This window comes from Trichosurus vulpecula, chromosome 2, assembly GCF_011100635.1.
Source record: "Trichosurus vulpecula isolate mTriVul1 chromosome 2, mTriVul1.pri, whole genome shotgun sequence".
Taxonomy (NCBI): domain Eukaryota; kingdom Metazoa; phylum Chordata; class Mammalia; order Diprotodontia; family Phalangeridae; genus Trichosurus; species Trichosurus vulpecula.
The window spans coordinates 39,780,532-39,803,561 of record NC_050574.1 but is presented as its reverse complement, the minus strand read 5'-3'; the positions used below and the strand labels follow the sequence as shown (position 1 = coordinate 39,803,561).

Below are 23,030 nucleotides of genomic sequence, written 5' to 3'. Positions count from 1 at the left end.
GTCCCTCCCGGGTTTAAATGGATCCATTTTGGGAGGGGAAAGGGGGGCAGGGAGAGGAGAGGAATTCACCCCTTCAGAGAGTGACTATGGCGGGGACCCTCCTTCCACAGGAAGACCTGTGTCTGGGGGACAGGAGCTACAGCGCCCGAGCCCCTAGGACCCCGAGGCCCTATCCGCTAGTTTTTTGGACACTAGCCCTGGGGGCCAAGGGGTAGGGACCAGTCACATTCCTCCCAGCTCAGATTAGAAACAGAAACATTTGGGGGGGAGGGAGGGGTGTCACTCCCCAGAGCCAGCCCTGGAGAGGAAGAGGAGTGAAAAGCTGACCTGGGGGAGGGGGGAGGAGTGGTGGCTGGGTGAGGAGAGGAAGTCAGGAGAGACTGAGGCTTTTCAATCGTCCCTGCCTCCCCACTCCTCAGGGCAGTGGGCCTGAGGAATAACTTGGCACTCTCTCCTGCACCACTGTACTTCCCTTGACAGATTTTGGGGGGCAGATGTAAGATGAGGTGATGACAGATCTGTGGCAGTTTACAAGAGGCCCAGGGGCAGCTGGCTCACTGATCTGTGGCCTTGTCCAGGTTACTGGGCTTTTCTGACTCTTAGTTTCTCCATCTGTAAGGTAAGGTAATTGGCCCAGATGCCATCCTCTCCCCTTCAGCTCTGAGAGTCTCTGTTCTAAGGTGCTTCTGAGCTTTGACATTCTTTTTCTAATGAACAAAAATCTATTTTCTCTCCCCACAAATTGGAGGAAAACAAAACCCTTGTAACAAATATGCCTAATGGGGGCTGCTCTGGCCCCATCTACCTTCTCTATTCAGCCATCTGGGGCCTACTTACTCTCCATCTCAAGATGCCCAAGTCCATGCTTGTCAAAACAAAGACCAGGTCCTCTGGAGGTCATCACTGCAGGCCACCACCCCCCTCTCTCTTGCTTCAGTCTACACCACACTTGTCACTGCTGCTTCTCCTGAGTTCCGAAGTCTGGATCCACATCATTCAACTGAAGCTCCCGGGCAGCTCCCAATTGGCCAACCTGTCAGTTTCATGTCTTTGACCTTTCTGCCTGCTGACCATCCATTATATAGAGACTCTCTTCTCTCTCGGTGTCTGTGACACAGCTTTCTCCTCCACATCAGGATGTTCCTTCAGCCTCCTTAGTGGGATCTTCACCTGGGTCATGCCCATGGAGCCACAGGTACCCCCAGCGCTGAGGCCTAGGCCCTCTTCTCTCCTCCCTTTGCTTGGCCCAGAGTTGAGGCTCCATTAGACTGGGAGTGCCTTGAGGGCAGGGGCTGTCTTCTGCCTTTCTTTGTATCTCCGGCACTTAACTCTGTGCCTGGCCTGCAGCAGGAGCTTAATAAATGCTCACTGAATGAAGGCTTTAGCAAGCAAGGAGTGAGTCCCAGACCTAATTCCTCAGCTCTAGCCTCCCATCACCACCCTGCCTTGGACATTTCATAAAGATGGGCAGGCACCTCCAACTCCTCCTGGACAGACAGCATCTTCTGGCCCCACCAGGCCCAAACTAGGGGCTCCTGCCCAGAGGTTCCCAGCCACCCCCCCCAGCCACACTTGCCCTCCACCATATACCGTATGGGCTCTCCCTGCCTCAGTCTCCTCCCACTGCAGTTGGGCCTCCACAGACTCCAGCAGGATGAATAAAGCTTCATGAATGCCTACGTGCCTGACTGCTCTGTTGGAAGGGCCCTCCCAGCTCTCATGTCCCCAGTTCTAAGGTCCCTTCTGGCTCTGATGTTCTGGGCTGCAGACATGGGGAGTTGAAGGGGGAGTGAGGAGGGGTGGGATCAGACCCCAATCATCTGGCTGTGTGACGATGATGACCTTGGCCACAGTTTCCTCATTCGTAAAGAGGTGGGGGTACTCTGGGGCTGTACTCTTTCAAAGGTCTAATGTTCCACGTTCCTCCGCAGCCTCGGCTGAATACAAGGCAGGAAGACCAGCTGCTCTCCCCAACCTAGCCCCCAACCGCGAGACAGAACAGAGGCCAACAGCCCAGACTGTAAAAACAAGGAGCTTTTACTATAAATAAGAGGTTGAAGGGTGTGGGGGGAGGCAGAGACACTGGGGTTTCCATAATTTAGAACACTCTTCAGGGGCCTCCCCGCCATCCCTGCCAGAGGGGGATCAGTGCAAAGAGCCAAGATGGAAGGGGAGGCGAGGGGATGTCTGGCTGGCTGCTATCACATGCAGGGAAGCAAGGGGGGTAACACTGACTGTCTGGAATGGGTACTGTACAAGCAGGGGAGAACACTGGGTCCCACATCCCACAGGCCAGGCCAGGGACACCCCTGGTGTTGTGCAAGGCCATGGGAAGGGGGAGGTGCGCTACACAAGGACTCCTTCCACTGTTAGTCTTGTTAATACATTAAGAGGGATTGAGATGGAGCAGACAGGACACGGACCAGGAGGCTGAGAGGCAGGAGCGGCTGAATCCACAAGCTTCACACCACAGTGCCGCTGGGGGAGTTGGCAGGCTGGGAGGAGAGGCCCTGCAAGGAAGCCGGAAGAAGGGCATGTGGGCTGGGCAATGAGGCCATCACAGACCCCCCCCCCCAGAGGGAGGCACCCCTTCCTGTCTACACGGCTCTCCTCCTGCCTCAGGTTCCCCCTGTGGTCTAGAGCATGGGCCGGGCCCCTCTCTTTCCAGCTCTGGTTTCTTGTGCCAATGCACCACCCCAGAGGGTTTCAGCTTGTGTACAGTCCTGACCTGAAGAATTGCTGAGTTACAGGCTCCCTGGGGATGTGCCCCAGGCCCAGCGGAGGTCTGGGGGCCTCTACCAACTTTGAGTCTCCACTCCCATGACTCCCAAGTTTCTGACAATTATTTTAAGAAGCTGATGTTCTTAAAGGAGAGAGGAGCTCACATTCAAATACAGCTGGAGGTTAATGGGCTTTCCTCACCCACCACACTGAGGAGTGTAGCTCCAAAATCCCCATTTGACAGATAACAAACTGAGGCTCAGAGACATGAGCAGCCTCGGTAAGTCAGTGAGTCAGTCCTGGTGCTGGGGTCTGCAACAGGTCCCTTTCCACCACACTCCCTAATTGCCCCACCGGCCCTCCCATTGGCAGCATTCTGCAATGCCAGGGTCCTGACACCTGCTTTCCTAACACGTTGACATTTCAGGGTTGGAATACCTCTTCTCTGCTGAGTGCGGCCTTCCAGGGCTACGAGATTCCAGTGGCTGACGATTATTTCTAAGGCTTCTTTACCTCCCCCCCTCCCATCCCCCTGAGGATCTCAAAGCACTCAGTCTGCAGACCAGAGCCCGGAGGAAGAGGAGGCAGGAGCCTGTCCTGACTCTGGGGCCAAGGGGGGCTCCCCAGCAGCCCCTGGGGTACTCACAGCTTTGCCAGGCCGGGCCCAGGTACAGATGAGACCCTCCTGACAGGCGGTGATGATACAGTCCTCCAAGAAGAGGAGGACGGTGAGGCGCTCCTGGGCAATCTTCTTACATACCAGGGGCTCCAGCAGGGGCACCTCATGGATTCGAGGGCACAGGGCCGTGCCCAGCACCTTGGCTGGGTCCAGGCGGCCTCGGGGGGCTGGCCCGCCCAGCTTGTCTCCGCTGCTACTGCCGCCACTGCCACCCCGGCTGATGTTGCCCAGGCTGTGGTAGCGCTTGTGCTCTTTGTCAGCACCCTTGTCACGACGCTCCTGGAGGGTCAGCGTGGCAAACTTGCCGATGCTGAAGGGGGTCCCAGGCTCCGTCACTCCACCCGTGCCTGTCCCGGCACCCTTGCCACTCACTGCCGGGTGCGGGAGGCTGTTAGATCGGGACAGGGATCTGGGCAGGGGCCCTGGGGTGACAGGTGCAGCCTCCGTGCTGCCAGCCAGGGCCCGGGGCCGGGCCAGTGGGGGCCGGGGGTAGAGCACGTCCTCCGTCAGGTCCCACAGGCAGAACTGCGTGTCCTGGCCAGCTGAGCCAAAGCGGTAGGTGACGGCTGGGGGAGGCAGCCGGGGCAAGGAGCCTGCCTCCCGCTCGCTCCCACTTGGGGTCCCTTCCTCCTCTGGTTCTTCCTCACTCCTTGTGGTATATGGATCAAAGGCTACAGCGTTGACCCAAGACTTGTGGCCATGGCCTCTGGCCACCACTCGGGCCTCGGTGAAGGACCACACGGTGACCAGGTCATCTTCGCCCCCCGTCACCACGTAGCGCCCATCGGGGCTCCAGCACACACAGAGCAGACCTCCAAAGTAGCTTTTCATGAGGCCCCGCAAGAGCATGGAATCGAAGTGGAAGACGCGCAGGCAGCCATCCTGGCTCACGCAGGCCAGGTGACGCCCGTCTGGGGAGAAGGCAAACTCATTCAGGGGGCCCTCACCCACAGCCCACTTGGCCAGTGGGTTTCGGGGTGCCTTCCCCTTGGCAGTGTAGACGGCGAAGCCTTCCCCCTGCTTGAGCAGGCTGTACTGGGGTGGGGCAGGGCCACAGGGACGAGACACATCATACAGATAGAGGTGGCCACTGGCGTGGGAGGCCAGGAACAGGCTTTCTGACTCGGGCAGCCACTTCAGGTGGGTCACCTTGGTCTTGTCAATCAGCCTCTGAGGGGGAGAAGCAGAGGGAGACAGGAGGGCTGTAAACTTGCTTCCAGTGGAGAGAGCTCTGGATTTGGGGTCTGAGGTCCAAGGCCCAAAGCCTGGCTCTGCTGCCCACCACGTGTGTGACCATGGAGGATGTTCCTGCCCCTCTCTGGGCCTTGGTTTACCCATCTGTACAAAGTGCTGGTCTCTAAAGGCCCCTTGGGGGAGCAGCCCGATGTAATGCAGAGTGAGCCCAGAGGAGGCTGTTGGGACTGCTAGCTCCAAATGCCAGGTTTCCTCTACTTGGATCCCAGCTGTGGTCATAGACCTCGAGCTAGGAGGGGCTTTGGCAGCCACTCCATCCAACCTCCATTACTTGACAGGTGGGGGAACCAAGGCACAAAGGGTGAAGGGGCTTGCTCAAGGTCATTAGACACACTGGGCTGAAATCCTGGCCTGATTTACTGGGTCCCTTCTCCAGGCCAGAGGCCTATGTGTCTGTCGGTCTTATAGCCCCACCTTCTCTCCTCCTCCTAGGGCCATCTATCCCTCTGGTACTGGGGGTGGGGGGAAGAGCTGAGAGAAGTGTAAGCCTGTCTATCCTTCTGACTCTCCAGCTCTCCAGGCCTTAGTTTCCTCAACTGTTAAGTGAGAAAGCTGGACTGGCTGTGCTAACTCTTAAGGAGCAGCCTTCTTCCCACCCATCCTGCCCACTCTGGCCACAGCATGGGCAGCAGGGCAGCGTCAGGGGCAGGAGCTGGCCGTCAGATGGCCCAGCCTGGGCACCATCTGTGCCATCTCGGCAAGTTCTCCCTCTCTGGGCTTCAGGTACCACCCTGTCAAACAGGAATGAAGGTCCCTGACTGGCCTCGCTGCCTGGGCTAACATCAGGATCACAGGAGATGATGGCCATAAAAATGCTCTGCAAGTACAAACAGGAATTTGTTTATTCCTTCCAAGTTTATTGGGCAGCTCCTTTCTCCTCATTTTCTCCAATTAGTAAAATCAGAGAGAATGGAAAACATTTTCCCCCAGCTCTGACATCCCGTTTTTAGGCCTCTCCCAGCCCTGATGTTGCATGTCCTAAGGTTCCCCAACCCCACCCCCCACCACCACCCTCTGACATTCCCTGTTCTAAGGCCCCTCCCAGTCCTGACATTCCCTGTTCTCAAGCCCCTCCCAGCCCTGACATCCCCTGTTCTCAGGCCCCTCCCAGCCCTGACATCCCCTGTTCTCAGGCCCCTCCCAGCCCTGACATCCCCTGTTCTCAGGCCCCTCCCAGCCCTGACATCCCCTGTTCTCAGGCCCCTCTCAGCCCTGATGTTGCATGTCCTAAGGTGTCCCCTGCCTTCCACCTCTGACATTCCCTCTTCTGAGGCCCTCCCCAGCCCTGACATTCCCTGTTCTCAGGCCCCTCCCAACCCTGACATCCCCTGTTCTCAGGCCCCTCCCAGCCCTGACATCCCCTGTTCTCAGGCCCCTCCCAGCCCTGACATCCCCTGCTCTCAGGCCTCCCAGCTCTGACATTCCCTGGCCCTTAGAACAGGCGAGTTCTGACAGTATATTAAATCATGACTGTCTTTCCAGCCCCTCCCTACCCCACCAGGCTCCAGTCTGTTCCCCATCATTCCCCTGGAAGTCACCTCCTCATTGAAGAGTTTGCTGGTATCCTTTTTGATCAGGTCTAGGTACTGGACTTGGCCCGCTGAGAAGCCCACCAGCAGAGAGATGGTCTCGGTGGCTGCAGTGTACTGGTTGAAGTCATGACAAGTAGGCTGGGTACCCTTGTAGATCCGCTTGTCAATGGGCTTGTTGAGATCTATGGACTTTTGTTGGGGGGAGGGAAAGGAGCCTATGAGTGAAAGCCCAGACAGTGAGGAAGTTCATTACCACACAGGCTAAGGCATGAACAGGCTAAAGAATTGCTCCACCATGCAGAGGAGGGGCCCAGGCTCTTTGGGCAGGCCCTCCCTCGGCTCCCTTCTTTTCCCTGGCCCAGCCCAGCACACACTGGCCTCTCCGAACCCCGAGGGGCCTTCAAAGCTCAGCTCTCCCATCTTCTTCCTGCAAGGGGCCTGTCCTTAGCAGCCTGGTGGCTAGTACCCCACCCCCCAACACCCTGTCTTTTTCTGAAGTTGCTTCTCTGAGGACAAGTTGTCTCTGACTGCACGTAAGCTCCCTCTATATCCCTCCAGCCCCAGTGCACAGCACAGGGCCTGGCAGGCTCCCAGTGAATGCCTGGGGGCTGCATTGTGAAAAGGAAAGGGGGTCTGCTGTTAACCAGCTGTGGAACCCAGGGTGTCACTGACCCTCATAGACCCTCTCACTTCTACCTGCCTGGAGGCAGAGGTTAGACTTACCTCCCTAGGCTTCCAGCCCACCCCCAGGCCTCCACATTCACACCCCAGAGTTCCTCTTTCACCTTCTCCTTCCTCACCCCAGGGTTCTGCTGGCTGCCAAGCCTTTCCACTCCTAGCTTCCTGGCCCACTGTGGTCCCTGCCAGCTCTAATCACAGAGTTTCTAAAGGGCTGGAGCTCTCAGCCATGCCTGGTGAGCTCCAAGGCTCTCCCTCGCTTTCTGCTTCCTTTTTCTCTTCCCACTCCCCTCCACCCCAGGCCATCAAAGGCTCCACGTTCACTCTCAGACCTCTCACTGCCCATCTCCCAGGAGAGGCAGCAGGCCTTGGGGCTCGGCCAAGTTCAAAGCCATTTACTACCTGTGGCACCAGATGAGGTCCAGGTTAATAAGGAAGTTGGCCCCTGTGGTCTCTGCCAGCTTGGAAGCTACAGAAATTCTCTGCACCCTGACAAAAGTGGCCCCTGAGTCAACGCAGAGCCCCCTCATCCCCACAGATTTACTCCTTTCAATAACCTGCCCCTCCTGCCTTCTCTAGCAGGGGAAGCACTATGTCTCTCCTCCCAGGAACACATGCCCCTCTGTCCATGGCATCAGCCCCATTAGGGCAGCTGGTAGACACCAGACCTCATCCCTTCTGGCCCCTGGCTACCTTTTTTGTTTGAAGGATCCTCCCAGTCTGGACATTCTACAATGTGGCTAGAGCCCTGGACCCAGAGTCTGGAAGAGCTAAGGGCAAATGCAGGCTGAGACACCTCCTAGCTGTGTGAGCCTGAGGAATTCACCTAACCTCTGTTACTAACTGTAAAATGGGGATAATCACAGCATCCATGTCCCAGAGTGAACCAAATGAGATAGTATTTGTAAAACGCTTGCTTTGCATACCTTGGAGAGCTATATAAAGGCTGGCTTTATTACAATGTTTGTACATTCTAATGCTCTAACATCACTGCCGATGTTCTTTGACCTGGATCTTCCATTTTTTTTTAATTCTAAAATTCTGAATTCTAAGGCTTCTGCTAAGGGTCACTGCATTTTCTCAGTGTTAATATTCTCCACACTCGCCCTGCTAATGTCCTAGATCCCAGGTCCCCCTGCCAGCACCCTGACATTCTCAGTACTATTTGTCTAAATCCCTACTCCCCCCTCTCCCTTTTTCCTCCACGCTCTCTTCCTCCCTCCAGCACCCCTGCCTTCATCCTCCATCCCCACTCCTTGCCTTTCATCCTCCCCGTCTCTATTCTCTCCCCTCCCCACTTTCCACCCTCCCCTTTGGCCCTCTTCCCCTCTCCCCTCCATCCTCTTCTTTCCCCCTCCCCTCTATCCTTCCCCCCTCTTCCTTCTCCCTCTCTCTACATCCTCTCCCCTCCCCCTCCATCTTCCCCCACTCCATCCTCTCCCCTCCCCCCCTCTCTATCCTCCCCCCTATCTTCTCCCTCTCCCCTCCCTTCCATCCTCTCCCCTCCCTTCCATCCTCTCCCCTCCCCCTCTCTCTATCTTCCCCCTACCCTTCATCCTCTCCCCTCCCTCCTCCCCCTCCTTTTCTCCCCTTCATCCTCTCCCCACCCCCTCTCTCTAGCCTCCCCCTCCCCTCCATCCTCTCCCCTCCTCCTCTCTCCATCCCCACCCTCCCCTCCATCCTCCCGCTCCCCTCCGCTCACCCGGTGGCTGCCTCGGCGCCCGGATCCTCCCGGATAGAAGTACAGCTCTCGGCCTAGGTTGAAGCAGACCCGGTCGCCGGCGGCCGGGGGCGGCCCGGTGGGCTCCCCGGAGGCGGCGGCGGGGTCGGGCTCGCCCAGGCGCACGAGGCTCAGGCGCACGGCGGGCAGCGCGGGCCCCGGCCCGGGCGGGGAGGGGGCCCCGGCCCCGGAGGCGGCGGCGGCAGCGGCGGAGCCCGGGGCGGCGGGGGCTGGACCGGGGGCCGGGCCCGGGGCCGAGGTCGGGGCCGCGCAGGAGGCGGCGGAGGCCGGGCCGGGGGCCGGGGCCGGACCCGCCCGCCGGGCTGCGCCCTCGGCGCCGGGCAGCAGCTTGTAGAAGCCCTCGCGCGTCCGGAACTGCGACTTGATCTCGGCGCAGTCGCCCAGGGCCCCCGCGCCCGTGCCGCCCTCCGCGCCCGCCGCCATCTTGGGCCTGGCGCCCCTCCGCCCCTCCGCGCGCCCCCGCCCCCGCGCCCCCCGGTCCGCCGCACCCGACGCCGCTTCCGCCGGGAGGCCCCGCCTTTCGCCGGAAGGGACGGGGCGTCTCCGGGCTACAGCCTCCCGGTTGGGAGAGAGGCGCAGCTTCTAGTGGATTGATCGAAGTAGATTGGTCAAAGGGTGGGGCCAGGGAAGGAGGCACCTGAAGGCGTCGTCCCAGTGAGGAGAACCCCATTGGGGGAAGAGTTAGGGGCGTGGCACCGGGTGAAGGGGTGGGAGAGGAGCAGCTGTTGTCTTGGTAACCGGTGGCCCATTCGGGGAAGAAGCGGCTCCGGGGCTCGGAGCCGAGAAGGAAAAAGGCGTTGCCAGGGCAACAGTTGGCGGCTTAGGCTAGCCCTAGGCTATAGGAGGTGCCGTCACCAAAGCAACGGCCGCGGGTTTTGGGGGCTTGACGTCTTTTCGGACGCAGGGAGGGGTTTGGGGAGGGTGGAGGGGTTGCCAAAGTAACCAAACTGTGATTGGACCCAACTAAGGGGGCGGGACCTCAGAGAGACCGGGGAGCAGGGGATGGGCGGGTCCTTAGCAACCGCGCCGCTTCCCTAGCGATGGGGAGGCCGAGCTCTTTCCCGACCTTCCACGGGGTGATGCTTGGGGCACCGAGGGTTCCTAGGAAGAGCTTTGTAGAGGAGGTGGAATGAAGGCCTTATGGAAAGGACAATCAGGAAAGGCTGGGACGGGGCGGGGGAGGGAAGGATGTGGAACCTGGGGAACGGACCCTCTAGAACCCTGAAGACCCAGATCCACCAGGACCTCGCTTGGAGGGGCTGTGAGTAGCCATTCAAGATCCCTAAACAAGGCAGCTCGATGAGGGGAATGGGATTTTGAAAGGAAAACACCCCACTCTTCTCCAATGTAGAAAATAAATAATTCTCTAAGTAATAAATAAATATTCACAAGGTAAGAAATCCCCCCCCTTAGTCATCAGCATCTTCATCTTCCTCATCCTCCTCATCCTCCTCCTCCTCCTCTGCTGCCGCCAGGGCCTGCTCTTGGGCAGCCTTCAAAGCCTGCTCCTCTTCCACGGTGGGGTCGGCCATCTCCATGGTCTCAGGCCCCGTGAGGTACTCCATCTGCACGGGTGGTGGAAGGGTGGGGTTGAAGTTCTCCTGGCTGTACTTGTGGCCCCAGCCAATGTAGATGTTCTCAAATTTCCTGGGAGGGGGTGAAGGAAGACACTCTATGATTCTTTGTATCCTGGGACCCCAAGGGACCTAGTCTAAGCCTCCCATTCCACCCAGGAGGAAAGCATGGCATAATGGAGAGAAAGAGCCAAGGGGACTCTGTGTGGGAACCAACTGTGTGATTCCAGGCAAGTTACTGACTCTAGCTGGGCCCTAATTTCTTCATGGCTGAAATGAGAGGGCTGAATTATCTTTAAGGACCCTTTCAGTTAATAATAATAATGATAGCTTGGGGCAGCTAGGTGGCACAATGCATAAAGCACTGGCCCTGGAGTCAGGAGGACCTGAGTTCAAATATGACCCCAGACACTTACTAGTTGTGTGACCCTGGGCAAGTCACTTAACCCCAACTGCCTCCAAAAAAAAAAAGTAATAATAAAGATATCTAGCATTTATACAGGCTTTAAGGTTTGCAAAGAACTTTGCAAATAAGATCTCCTTTGACCCTCACAGCAACCCCAGCAGGTTGGTACTGTTGTCCCCATTTTACAGATAAGGAAACTGAGGCAGGCAGTGAGTCAGTGGTTTGTCCAGGGTCATATAGCCAGGAGATATCTGATGCTCTATCCACTGCACCTCTAGCTGCCTCCTAGATCCATGATCCCATGAAACTGGGGCCCAGAGAGAAGGACCTGGCCTGAGGTAACCCAGCACTGGTCAGCAGCAGGGCTAAGATCTGAAACTGACCCCAAAGTGGGCTTCCATTCTGCTGTAGCTCACTGCCTGCTCTGAGCCTCAGATCACGTCGTTCTTAAGTCTGGAAGACCTTCTCCAGCTCTTCAAGAGGCAGCCTGAGTCAGGCCTGCTTTGGGAAACTTTCCTGTGACTCACCTGTGTTGTATTCTAATATTATCTTCTCTAAGGGCCCTCCCAGCTCTGACATCCCCTGTTCTAAGGCCCCTCCCAGTCCTGACATTCCCTGTTCTAAGGCCCTCTCAGCTCTGATATTCCCTGTTCTAAGGCCCTCTCAGCTCTGACATTCCCTGTTCTAAGGCCCTCTCAGCTCTGATATTCCCTGTTCTAAGGCCCTTCCCAATCCTGACATCCCCTGTTCTAAGGCCCCTCCCAGCCCTGACATTCCCTGTTCTAAGGGCCCTCCCAGCCCTGACAGTCCCTGTTTTAAGACCCTCCCAGCCCTGACATTGCCTGTTCTAAGGCCCTCTCAGCTCTGACATTCCCTGTTCTAAGACCCTCTCAGCTCTGACATTCTAACTGTAAAGTCTATGTTTCTCTTCACATTGCTCTGAGATCCTCCCTGACTTTCAGTATCCTCCAATCAGCCCAGGCCTTGCTTGCCCTCAAAGAACCATGGCATGTCTGGTTGAGCCCATTCCTTATTCATAGGGAAAGACTGTGTCGAAGAGAGGGGAAGAGGCTAGTCAAAGACCCCAGAGCAATGGCAGGGAACCTGGGGCCTCCAGGCCACGCATGGCCCTCTAGGTCCTCAAGTGTGACGCTTTGACTGAATCCACTTCAGGTTCCCCACCCCAGCCCCAGAGTAAGCCTCCCAGCTCCATTCTGCCCTCTGTCTTCCTGGAGAAGTCTCTGAAGGGCAGCTCCCTCACAGGGGGCTGGTCGGGCCTCTGCCTCTGAGCCCCTTACCTGCCAGTGGCATAAGCATAGGCCCCGGGCCACAGGTTAGATCTCATCACTGCCACCGAGTACTGAGGGCAGAGGGTGCAGGAGAGGCGGGCTGTCCAGGGGGCCAACTGCAGGATTTCTGATGAGACGTGGAGAGGAAGAAGGGGTCAGGCTGGAAGAAGAGCTGGGCTGGGAAGGGCCATCCCCTCCCTCCCAACCCTCCTCAGCCCAACTGACTTGGGTGATATGAAGAAGATGAGGAAGCCCCTGGCCCAGAAAGCCGCCCTGGTCACCTGCTATCCACAGTATTGTGTCCTGAATGACGCTGTCCTCCGAGGCTGGGCTCCCCTCCCTCTCCACACTGTCCCTTCTGGATCTTACTCATTCCGCTAGTCCCAATTCTCTACCTCCACCCTCCAGCTTCTGCCCCAAGTCCCAGTTTGGTCTGTTGAGCTACTCAGTGGAAACCTGGAAGGGCAGTTGGCATTTCCACCTCCCCGGTGTTGAGGGCTGCATTCATCATCTGTCCCCCTAAGCAAACCTGCAGCTCCCTTAGCCCCTAGGACCAGCATCCTCTGAGTCATTCAAGCTTAGAACCCGGCACTTAGCTTTGCTCCAGTCTGCCATGAAGAGGTGACCTTTCCCCTAGCCAAGGACAAGCCCTCAACACACGTCCTTGAGCCTGCCCCCATCACCTCCAGAATCTTGTCCTTCTGATCATCCCCTTCCCCTGCATCTTCCATCTCCTCCTCTCTCCTGGCTCTTCCCCTGCTGCTACAAGCATGCCTGTCCTCTGCAAAGGTTTCCAGGGCTTACAAACAGCCATAAGACACGACCCCCCCCCACAGCAAGATTCACCCCTATCCCTCCTACTCCACTTATCAGCTCTTTCCAGGCAAGTCAGGCTTTTGATCTCACCACTAAAGAGAAATGTTCCCTCCCAGTCAATTCCCACCACTAATTATCTCTTAACTGCTAAATCATCATATCCTTCCCTTGACACTGCCAATCAATTCAATCCCACCAACATTTACTGAGTACCTACTATGTACAAGGCACTGCTGGGAAAACCGAAAAAGCCAAAACCATCTCAGCTTTCTAGGAATGGTGGGCGCTGACTTTCCATGGGGGAAAGGGGATGGCCATATATGAAGCTAGGCACTGCGTTAAGCACATTTAATCACAACCACCATGGGAGGTTTGGGCTATTATTACTGCCACTTTACAGCTGAGGAAACTGAGGCAGAGGTGAAATGAATGTTCAGGGTCACACAGCTGGGATGTGTCTGTGGCTGAATTGGAACTCAGGTCTTCCTGATTTCAGGCCCGGTGCTCTACCCCTCTGTTCCTCCCAGGGTAGGAGAATCAGTGTCAGACTATAGAGTAAAGTCTCCCCTTCTTTCTTCTCCCAATTCTTCCTGAGTAAACTCAGATCCAAAGCTTATTCTGTTCTGTAAAGTACCTGTCTGATTTCGGTTGAAGTGTTCGGAATTCCTTTCACCAGTGGGATAAACCTGAGCAGTCCCACTGCTGAGGGCCTGTGTCTGGCCTTGTTTGTGAATGGGGGGCGGCAAAGGGGGGAACGGGGTTCTGGTACTGATTTACAGAGACACAGGAGAGACCAGGGTTTGAGTGTCAGCCCCCACTGGGACCCTCTTTCCCCTGGCTGAGTTAGAGAGAGAATCTTGTGGTTTTGATGACTAATGATTTCATATACTTCCCCAAAGGCAGAGCTCAATCATCTCTGGGCCATTTCATTCCCTTGCTCTGCACTAAAAAACAAGACAGAACACCATTTTTGCTGTCTGCGGCAAGGTGGCACTCTCTGGACAAACGGCCCCCACTCACTCCTCCCTCCTTCCTCCAGTCTAGAGAAAGGGTTGGAGTTGATGGCAGGGACTAGGAAATAGGAACTGCCTGAAGGGAGAGAAAAGGTGTGGCTGGTCAGTGGACAATGGCTATATTCCTTTTCTGAATTGTCCTTCACCTCCCACCTCCAAGCCTATACCCAGTCCAGCCAGGTGGTGGCACTGACTGATTTACTCGTGTGCTGTATCTCCTAGAATAATGGAGTGATTAGCGCAGTGAATGATCCCCCACTAGACCTGCAGTCGGGAAGATCCAGGTTCAAATCTAGCCTCCGATATTCACAGCAGCTGTGTGACTCCTCTTGGTTACAGTCCCCTTATCTATAAAATGAGGGAGCTGGACCAGAAGACCCCCCCCCCAGTCTCTCCCAGCTCTCAATCTCTGATCCTATGAGACCAGCCCAAACTAGGCCTTGGTAGCACTGTTAGGAAGAGGTGGGAGCTGCAGGAGCCTGGCACATCATCTTCCACTGAGGCCATACTGGGAGTAGCTGCTCAAGCCCTGTTTCTGCCTCTTCATGTCAACCAAAAGGGGGGGGGTGCTTCCTGGAGAGCTGGCCTTAAAATCAGGAAGACCTGGGTTCAAATCCTGCCTCTGGCACCTACTGGCTGTGTTGCCTTGGGCAAGTCATTTTACCTCTAAGTGATCCAGGCAACATTCTGAGACTAGGTACCAACCCACACTAGTAGAGGGAGTTCTATATGGAATCCCAGGTCCAGTGGCCACCCCTGACCCTATTGTTCATGTATTAGAAAGGGGAAGGGATTGGTCCCTCCTCCCCACTACTCACCCCAGGCAACCTAGGAGATGAAAGCACAGGAAAGGACAGAAAAGGGGAGGGGAAATAAAGTGTTAATGTGTTAACACCATATCTACACCCTGTGATCCCCTTACGAAGTGTGAAGCAGTCTTCCTGATGGACATGCAGCTTGCCATAGGCTGGCCAAGGATGAACCACCCCACTGGTGGCCGCTAAAGAGCAAATTGTCAGCCTGGAGAGAGACTCAAGGCAGGAAACAGCTTTGTGGTGTCTGGTCCCTGTATCTCAATCGAGCAAGATGAGGTGGTGAAGGGGAAGAGAGGAAAAGGGAGGAGAGGGGAGGGAAGTGGAGGGGAGGCAAAGAAAGAGAGAGAGAATATGTCAAGAGGGAAGGAGAGAGAGAAGCGGTGGAGGTGGCTCCAAGGAGTGTGAACCCTGGCAGCAGAAAAGACAGCCAGCCATGGATTCAAGAGACAAGGAGGCCTGGCCATGGAGAGTTAAGCTGATGAGAGTGGCAGGCCTTGGGAGCCCACCTGAATGGCCTGGCCAGCAGAGATGCCGCACTCAGTGGAAGGCAGGGTGAGGAGGCCACAACAGGAGAAAGGACGTTGGGTCCCTGCACTGCCAATGTGCTCTAGGCTGGCTCCCTCTCTTCCTCCTCCTGCTCCATGTAACAGGAGAGTGGGCTTCAGGTCTGGGGAAGAGCAGGGATGTTGCATAGCTATCTTTAAAAAAATAAATGTGCCATCTTAGTAGAGGCCTTTGCTTTGAGATAATTGTGTCCGCTGCTTATTAAAGGTAAGCACCCCAGTGGGAGCCTGTGCATTACTGGAGCACGGACCCACATGGTACCAATTTCTCATATGTTTTACAGCTTTTCATTACTGGAAGATAACTCCATACTCATCTGTAGCATGAGGATAATAACAGCATCTTCCTCCTAGGCTTGTTTGGAGGATCAAATGAGCTAACTTGGGAAAAGTGCTTTGAAAATCTCAAAGTGCTAGGAAGTTTCAGCTATCATTACTTTACTACTGTCGTTATATTATTGCCAGGTGTTATTTGAATTATTGCTTTGCTGGGTCCAATTTTAACAAGAATTTGAACGTGATGGAAAAATCAGAACTTTAGAAACACAATATGCTGTAACGTTCAGGATGGGAGCATGCTGAGGACTTTTCATTTTAAAACCATGAGTTTCAGAGGCAAGATGGTGGAGAAAAGGCAGGGACTCACCTAAGCTCTCCCAAATTCCCCTCCAAACAACTTTAAATGATGCCTCAAAATGTATTCTGGAGTGGCAGAACCCACAAAAAGATGGGGTGAAACCATTTCTGAGCCCGACAATCTAGAAGGTTGGCAGGAAAGGTCTGTTGTCCTGGAGTGAGAGCAGAGCTCCCCAGCAAACCAACGGCAGTCTTGGGGGATGACTGAATCGGGGAAGCAATAGCTGCTTCCAGAGCTCTCAGCCTACAGATGGTAAGGGGATCAGACAACTGGTCAGAAGGAGATTGCAGGGGTCCCTTTGCTGGCAGTGGGTGCAGGATTCTATTACATTGCCCATACTTGGATCTGGGTCACGGTCCCAGGATGAAGAGGAGACTAGCACATTAGAACATCTGGCCACAGGAGCAGGGACCCTGGTCACAGTTCTAGGGTGGAAAAGTGTGCTTGTGGTCACTCAGACCAGAGCAGAGGCCAGAAGAGCAGTGACCACTGTCCTTAGATCATAAACTTACAGACCCCCAGAACTAGCTCTGAAAATATTATGGTGATTAGGGTGAGACTTTTTTACTTTTGCTTTTTAGTTTTGCTTTTCAAATGTAATGGCAAGCAAAGTGGACTTTTTGTTGTCTTTGTTTTGAAGTGCTTCTCAGCACTAAGGAATCTTTAATTGAATTGGGAGTCTTTGATGACCTGCTTACATCAAGGAAAGGCCTAGTTCACATGGGTTTGAGTCGCATGGTTGTGACGCCCTTTGACCCTGAAGAAGTGTATATAAACTCAGAGGTTAGCGTTTTGCCTTTGGGGGCACACTCATTGAAAGAGTGTTGGTGACAAGACTCTGGGTAGCTGTTGAAGCAGTGCCCCTCCACCCTGGATTTGAAAATTCAGACCTTAGTGCTTCTCTTTGGTAACTATGTATGTATTATGATTTGGTCAGACAGATAAAAGCCTCTCTGTTGATCTGTCTGTAATTTCTGTTTGTATTTGCTCTGAAGTTCAGGGTGCTGGCTTTTCCCCCTGAGCTAAGTGAATAGTATGTGCACATTTAATTAAAGTAAGAGTGTTAACCCCTTAAAGTTGCTTTCCTTAGAAAAGCAGATCAAAGGACCTGTGCTAGCAGCCCTCCTATATGTTGGTGTTGTTGGTCTGACACCTCCACAGCAGCTGCTAGCAACATTGTTGTTACAGAAAACAGCTGCACAAAAAAACTGAAATTTGGGATGGTTCCCCCCTCCATTCCAGGAGCAGAGTCCAATTTTAACATAAAGTTAAAAGTCAAGAAATGAGGCTAGAAAAATAAGCAAACAACAACAACAAAAGAACTTGACTATAGAAAGTTGTTATGGTGACAGGAAAGATCAAAACATAAACTCAGAAGAAGACAATAAAGACAAAACTGCTACATCCAAAGCCTCAAAGAAAAAGTGTTAATTGGTCTCAGGCCCAAAAAGAATTCCTGGAAGAGTTCAAAAAGGAATTTTAAAATCAAATAAAAGAGGTAGAAGAAAAATGGGAAAAGAAATGAGAGTGAAATTAGAGGAGGAAAATAAAAAAGAATCAATAGCCAGGTAAAGGAGGCACAAAAAATACTGAAGAAAATAACACCTAAAAAAATAGAATAGGCAAAATGGTAAAAGAGGAACAAAAATCCACTGAAAGTAAGAACTTCTTAAAAAGCAGAATTGGCCAAATGGAAAAGGGAGTACAAAAGCTCACTAAAAAAATAATTCCTTAAAAATTAGGATTAGGAATGTGAAAGCTAATGACTCTATGAGACATCAATAATCAATCACACAAAAATCAAAATAATGAAAAAAATAGAAGAAAATGTGAAATATCTCATTCAAAAAACAAATGACCTAGAAAAACAGATCCAAAAGAGAAAATTTAAGAAGTATTGGACTACCTGAAACCCATGATCAAAACAAGAGCTTAGACATCATCTTTCAAGGAATTATCAAGGAAAACTGCCCTGATATTCTAGAAGCAGAAAGTAAAAATAGAAATGGACAGAATCCACATATCACTCCCTGAAAGAGATCCCGAAATGAAAACTCCCAGGAATATCATAGCTAAATCCCAGAACTCCCAGGTCAAGGAGAAAATACTGCAAGTAGCTAGAAAGAAACAATTCAAATATCATGGGGCCACAGTCAGGATTACACAGGATTTAGCAGCTTCTACATTAAAGGATCATAAGGCTTGGAATGTAATATTCAGGAGTCAGTTGAATATGATGGGATGAGATAAAAAAAATGAAGGGATGAGAAAGAGGAATGCACTGGGAGAAGGGGAAAGGGAGAGTTGGAATGGGGTAAATTACCTCACATAAAAGAGGCCTGAAAGAACTTTTACAGTGGAGCAGAGGTTCCCAAACTTGTTTGGCCTACCCTTCCCTTTCAAAAAAAAATTACTCAGTGCCACCCCACCAAATTCTTTCTTTAACCCTTTAACTATTTTTTGAAATTCTCATCATTTCAAAAAATATATATATATTTTAATGATGCATCTTAAATTTAATAATTTATTGTAAATTTGTGGGGGGTTTTCTGCATTGAAATTTTGATGATGCAATATTGTGTCATGTAACTGCAGATTCCTGCCGATGCATGCTAGACTTCCCAATAATGCGCTACTGCTCACCTGCCATTACTTGCTTGGTTGGCAGACTTGACCACTGATAGGTTATAGATTGCATTTTGTGTGTTTATTTAGAAAATAATGTAATCGCTGTGATTTTAACTCTGTTACACAACAGATGAAACATGTATGAATGGTTTTTCAAAATGTTCTTATCTTCTTTCCTTATACTTCACTGTCCCTTGATTTTTATTTAGTGCCCCACAATTGCACTTGAGGCTACTATCCCCCTTCCTGGATCATTCCAGCAACCCCCAGGGCTGGATCACCCACTTTGGGAACCTCTGCATGGAGGGAAAGATGGGGCTGGTGGTGGACAATGCTTGAACCTTACTCTCATTGGAATTGGTTCAAAGAGGGAATAAGACACCAACTCAGTTGTATTTATGCAATAGGAAAGTAGGAGGGGAAGGGGATAAGAGAAGGTGAGGCTGATAGAAAAGAGGGCAGGTTGGGGGAGGTGATAGAAGCAAAACACTTGATAGGGTGAAAGGAGACATAGAGTAGGATAAACGGGGTGAAATGGGATGGAGAGAAATAACAGTAATCGTAACTGTAAAAGAAATTTTATAGCAAGTATCTCCAATAAAAGCCTCACTTCTCAAATATATTGAGAACTGAACCAAATTTATAAAGATGAGAGCCATTCCCCGATTGATAAATGGTCAAAGAATATGAACAGTCAATTTTCAGACCAAGTAATCAAAGCTACCTACAGTCATATGAAAAATGCTCTCAATCACTATTGATTAGAAAAATGCAAATTCAAACCACTCTGAAGTACCACCTCACACCTATCAGATTGGCTAATATGACAAAAAAAAAGAAAATTATAAATGTTGGAGGGGATGTGGGAAAACTGGGACACTAATGAAATGTTGGTGGAGTTGTGAACTGACCCAGCCATTCTGGATAACAATTTGGAACTATGACCAAAGGGCTATAAAATTGTGCATACCCTTTGACTCAGCAATACCACTACTAGGTCAAACAAATCAGAGAAAAGGGAAAAGGACATATTTGTACAAGAATATTTGTAGAGGCTCTTCTTATGGTGCCAAAGAACTGGAAATTGAGAGGATGACCGTCAATTGGGGAATGGCTGAACAAGTTGTGGTATGTGATTTTGATGGAATATTATTGTGCTAAAAGAAATGACAAGTGGGACGAGACAGAGAGAAACAGATTTCCGTGTTAGCTCTCCTTCCCTTTAGACCAAGGGAAAAGAGAAAATGAGATGGAGAGACTCCAAGGAGTCATCTGGACTCGCCGCTGCAACTTTGGTGCCTGAGACATCATCTGCTGGTGATGGAAACTACTTGGAGCCAGTACAGCCGCTGGGGTACCAGGTATATCATGAGGCTAGAGATGCAGGGGGAGCTGATGGGACCAGAGAAGGATAAGACTGGCCACTGCCCCACTGCCTTGACTCTTGATGGGCTAGGGAGGAGGCAAGGACCCTCACCTCCTTGCCTTTCCCCTATTTCTCCCCTTCTTAACAGAGCTGAACCTAGGCGCATTTCTGAGTCATACAACCTTTTCCCATGACCTATGATGGGGGTTGGAGTCTTGTACTTCAAAACTGTCCCTTTGATGCTCTGGGAGGTAGGGTTAAGGTTGGCCTCACTGGCAGGAAGCTGTACAAAGAGGTTTGGGAGAGAAGTAGACAAAGTACTTTGTGAGGGAAACTCACAAATTTTGCCAAGTTTAATGAATCAAAAGGCTATTAAGAGTTGATTGAATGAATAAATGAATGTAAAAATACCTATTAAGTGCTTACTGTGTGCAAAGCACTGTGGGGTACAAAGAAGAAAGTAGAGACAGAGCCTGTTCTCAAAGTCCTTACATTCTAATGGGAGGAGATGAAACATTGAGGTTTCAGAGGCTGATCAAATGGAAAGACACTGTGGTCTTTAGATACAGAAGCAAAGCAGATTGATTTTTTTTTATATTACATAAATATAAAGGATCAAGTTTGAGTTAGGAAATTTCCTAGACATGAGGATCTCCATTTTAATTAACTTATCAGTTATAAAAATCATAAGGCTTACAAGTCATAAGGCATTAACCTATGTCATAGTGAAAAAAAAATCCTAAGCCATAATTAGCTCTATGGTGGTACTGTTGTTTTGCTTAGGGTAGTAGGCAGGCTGTCACTCTCATTGGCCCCCATTTTTGCCTATCAAGCCACTCACAGATACTCCCTCAACTCTGTTTCCCTCAGGGAATGGTTTTCCTTTCAAGCAGGCCTTGGGAAAAAGTTACCTAGGTACAGTTCTCAAACCACTCAAGAAAGCCTCTCCACAACCAAAGCTGCTGACTTGTTTTGCTCAGAAAGATTCAAGTCTAAGTTGTCCTGGCTCTGGGAAATTGTAAATTGAATCAATAATTTTCTCATAGCTCAGCTGCCAGGCTGGAAACCTGCCCTGGCAAATACAATTGCAGTTGTAAATTTTTTTTTTCTCTCCCTCTCCCTGGCTTTCTCCTCTAATAGCTTTCTCCAATGCATTTGAGTAATGAGTCACATAAATCAGTAATTCAATGGTTAACCACAATTATCTGAAAATCCGCTCTAAAGACAAGGTGAGCAGGAAGTTAAAGTAAACTTTGAAGAAACGGAAATGAGTTTCAGGAACAAACAATCTCCTGAGAAGAGAGTTAGTGGGTGGGGAAGGAGGGAAAATGTCAGGCAGTCAACATCTGTTAGGTACCTACTATGTGCCAGGTACTGTACTAAGTGCTGGAAATACAAAGAAAGATAAAAGACGGAGCCCATGATCTAATGGGAGAGACAGCACACACATACACACACACATACAAACATATACAAAGCAAGCTACATACAGAATAAATAGGAGATAATTAACAGAGAGAAGGCACTAGAATTAAGAGGGGCTGGAGAAGACTTTCTGGAGAAGGTAGGATCTTAGGTAGGACTTAGAGGAAGCAAGGGAAGCCAGTTGGCAGAGACAAGGAGGAAAGAATTCCAGGTATGGGGGACAGTCGGTGAGAACGCCCACAACAGAGAGATGGAATGTTGTGTTCTAGGAATAAGCAAGAGGGCCGACGGCACGTGATTAAAGAAGACTAGAAAGTGAGAGCAGGGCTGGATTATGGAAGACTTTGAACGCCAGACTTTTGTATTTGATCCTGAAGGCAATAGAAAGTCACTTGAGTTTACTGAGCATCATTAGGCTGTAGCTTTAGAAAAATCACTTTGGGGGGTGAATGGAGGACAGATTGGAATCACCCTCTGGGTGAGTTCAACAAAGCAGAATCCACCCAGACACACCTCTTGGCCCCAGAGTCCTGCCCTAGCAACTGCCTCATCCTGAACTCTGGCCAGGTTCGTTGTCCCTCTGGCCAATCTCCACTTCCTGTAGCATCTCCTGCTCCCCCTCAATCCGCTGCTTCTGGCCTCCTGCTCTCCCTTAGCACAGAAGAGCTAGCTTCTCAGTCAAAGGCTGATCCTAGGTAGGAGATTTCTCTGGCCTATGAGGGTTTCCAACCCAGCACCCCCTCTGGGAAGTATGCTTTGCTGACTTAACCCAAGTTTCTCTCTTCTATTGACATGCATCTGATACGTATTAGAATTTCCAATTTTTAAAATCCAGCTCTTTTTATAATTGGTATGAGGGTCAAATGAGATATTTGTAAAAAAAAAAGTGCTTAGCACAGTGCCTAGCACACAGTAGGTGCTCTGTAAAAGCTTATTCCCTTTCTCTTCCCTTTATATTTTGGGACTGATGGCCAGTTCCCAGGTACTCTTGCCTATCATTTCTGTATCAAAAATTTTTGAGTGATTGTGTCTGGTTATTCACCAAAAAAGGCAACTAAGTGGATAAAGAGCTTGGCCTGAGTTCAAATACCACCTTAGACACTTACTAGTTGCATGACCCTGGGCAGGTCATTTAACCTTGTTTGCCAGATGAGATGTTAGACGCAACTGAACAACAACAACCTTCACAAAAAAAAGACAGCTGGGGTGGTATTTCCTGATTTGACCTTATGGTAGGTTTAGAGTTAAATGGGAAGACAGATGTCCAATCCCCTCATTTTTTTAAAGCAGGGCAATTGGGGTTAAGTGACTTGCCCAAGGTCATACAGCTAGTAAGTGTCAAGTGTCTGAGGCCAGATTTGAACTCTGGTCCTCCTGACTCCAGGGCCGGTGCTCTATTCACTGCACCACCTAGTTGCCCCCCCAATCCCCTCATTTTACAGATGAGGATACAGGACTAGAAAGGTAAAATTACTTGTCCCAAGTCAAAAAGTTGCTAAGTACCAAAGACAGAATCTGAACCCAGGTCCTTCACCTCTAAAAGTGAGGGCCCTTTCCACTGTGCCATACTTGTCACTGATATCTTTCTCCAAATATTTTAAAATTCTTTTTGATAATTTTACAACATCCTTATTTTACACAGCTTCGCTTTCTAGGGATTAAAAGATCTCTTCTCATTTTTTATTGCTTCACAAAACCTTTCTATACTCCACTTTGCTGAAGTTAAAATTGTATTCAGCAAATCAGTAATGCAAAAGCAAACATAGCAGAAGGTAACAAGTAAAAGCAGTGAAACCAGTATTCAAACAATCACCCATTCCAGAGGGCTCCTGCATGGCAGCCACTTGAACCCATGCAAATGCAGAAACTGAGCAAGAGACATCGACAATCAGC

At 51.2% G+C, this 23,030-nt stretch overlaps 2 protein-coding genes across 2 annotated transcripts in view; both read right to left on the bottom strand.

The window, feature by feature from the left end:
• Positions 1-2,016: 2,016 nt before the first annotated feature.
• DMWD (DM1 locus, WD repeat containing) lies at positions 2,017-9,028 on the bottom strand. The gene is made up of 4 exons (XM_036742471.1): positions 8,567-9,028; positions 6,193-6,375; positions 3,368-4,570; positions 2,017-2,510 (listed from the first exon to the last, which is right to left on the bottom strand). The coding sequence occupies exons 1-4, from the start codon at positions 9,026-9,028 to the stop codon at positions 2,463-2,465; spliced, it is 1,896 nt and encodes a 631-aa protein (XP_036598366.1). The 3' UTR covers positions 2,017-2,462.
• A 919-nt stretch (positions 9,029-9,947) lies between these two features.
• The window catches only part of RSPH6A (radial spoke head 6 homolog A), a 38,444-nt gene continuing 25,361 nt past the window's right edge, over positions 9,948-23,030 (bottom strand). Inside the window, exons 5-6 of the mRNA XM_036747477.1 lie at positions 11,884-12,001; positions 9,948-10,252 (exon numbers count right to left, since the gene is read on the bottom strand). Of these exons, the coding sequence (XP_036603372.1) occupies positions 10,015-10,252; positions 11,884-12,001 (356 nt within the window). The 3' untranslated portion in view covers positions 9,948-10,014. The remainder of the gene's footprint in view (positions 10,253-11,883; positions 12,002-23,030) is intronic.

Excerpts from the sequence above, each read along its gene's own strand:
- DMWD (XM_036742471.1), bottom strand. The coding sequence starts at position 9,028 with ATGGCGGCGGGCGCGGAGGGCGGCACGGGCGCGGGGGCCCTGGGCGAC. Across the intron at positions 6,376-8,566 it reads GGCGCCGAGGCAGCCACCGG|TCCATAGATCTCAACAAGCC; the intron begins GTGAGCGGAGGG and ends CCCCAACAAAAG. Across the intron at positions 4,571-6,192 it reads GCAAACTCTTCAATGAGGAG|AGGCTGATTGACAAGACCAA; the intron begins GTGACTTCCAGG and ends TCTCCCCCTCAG.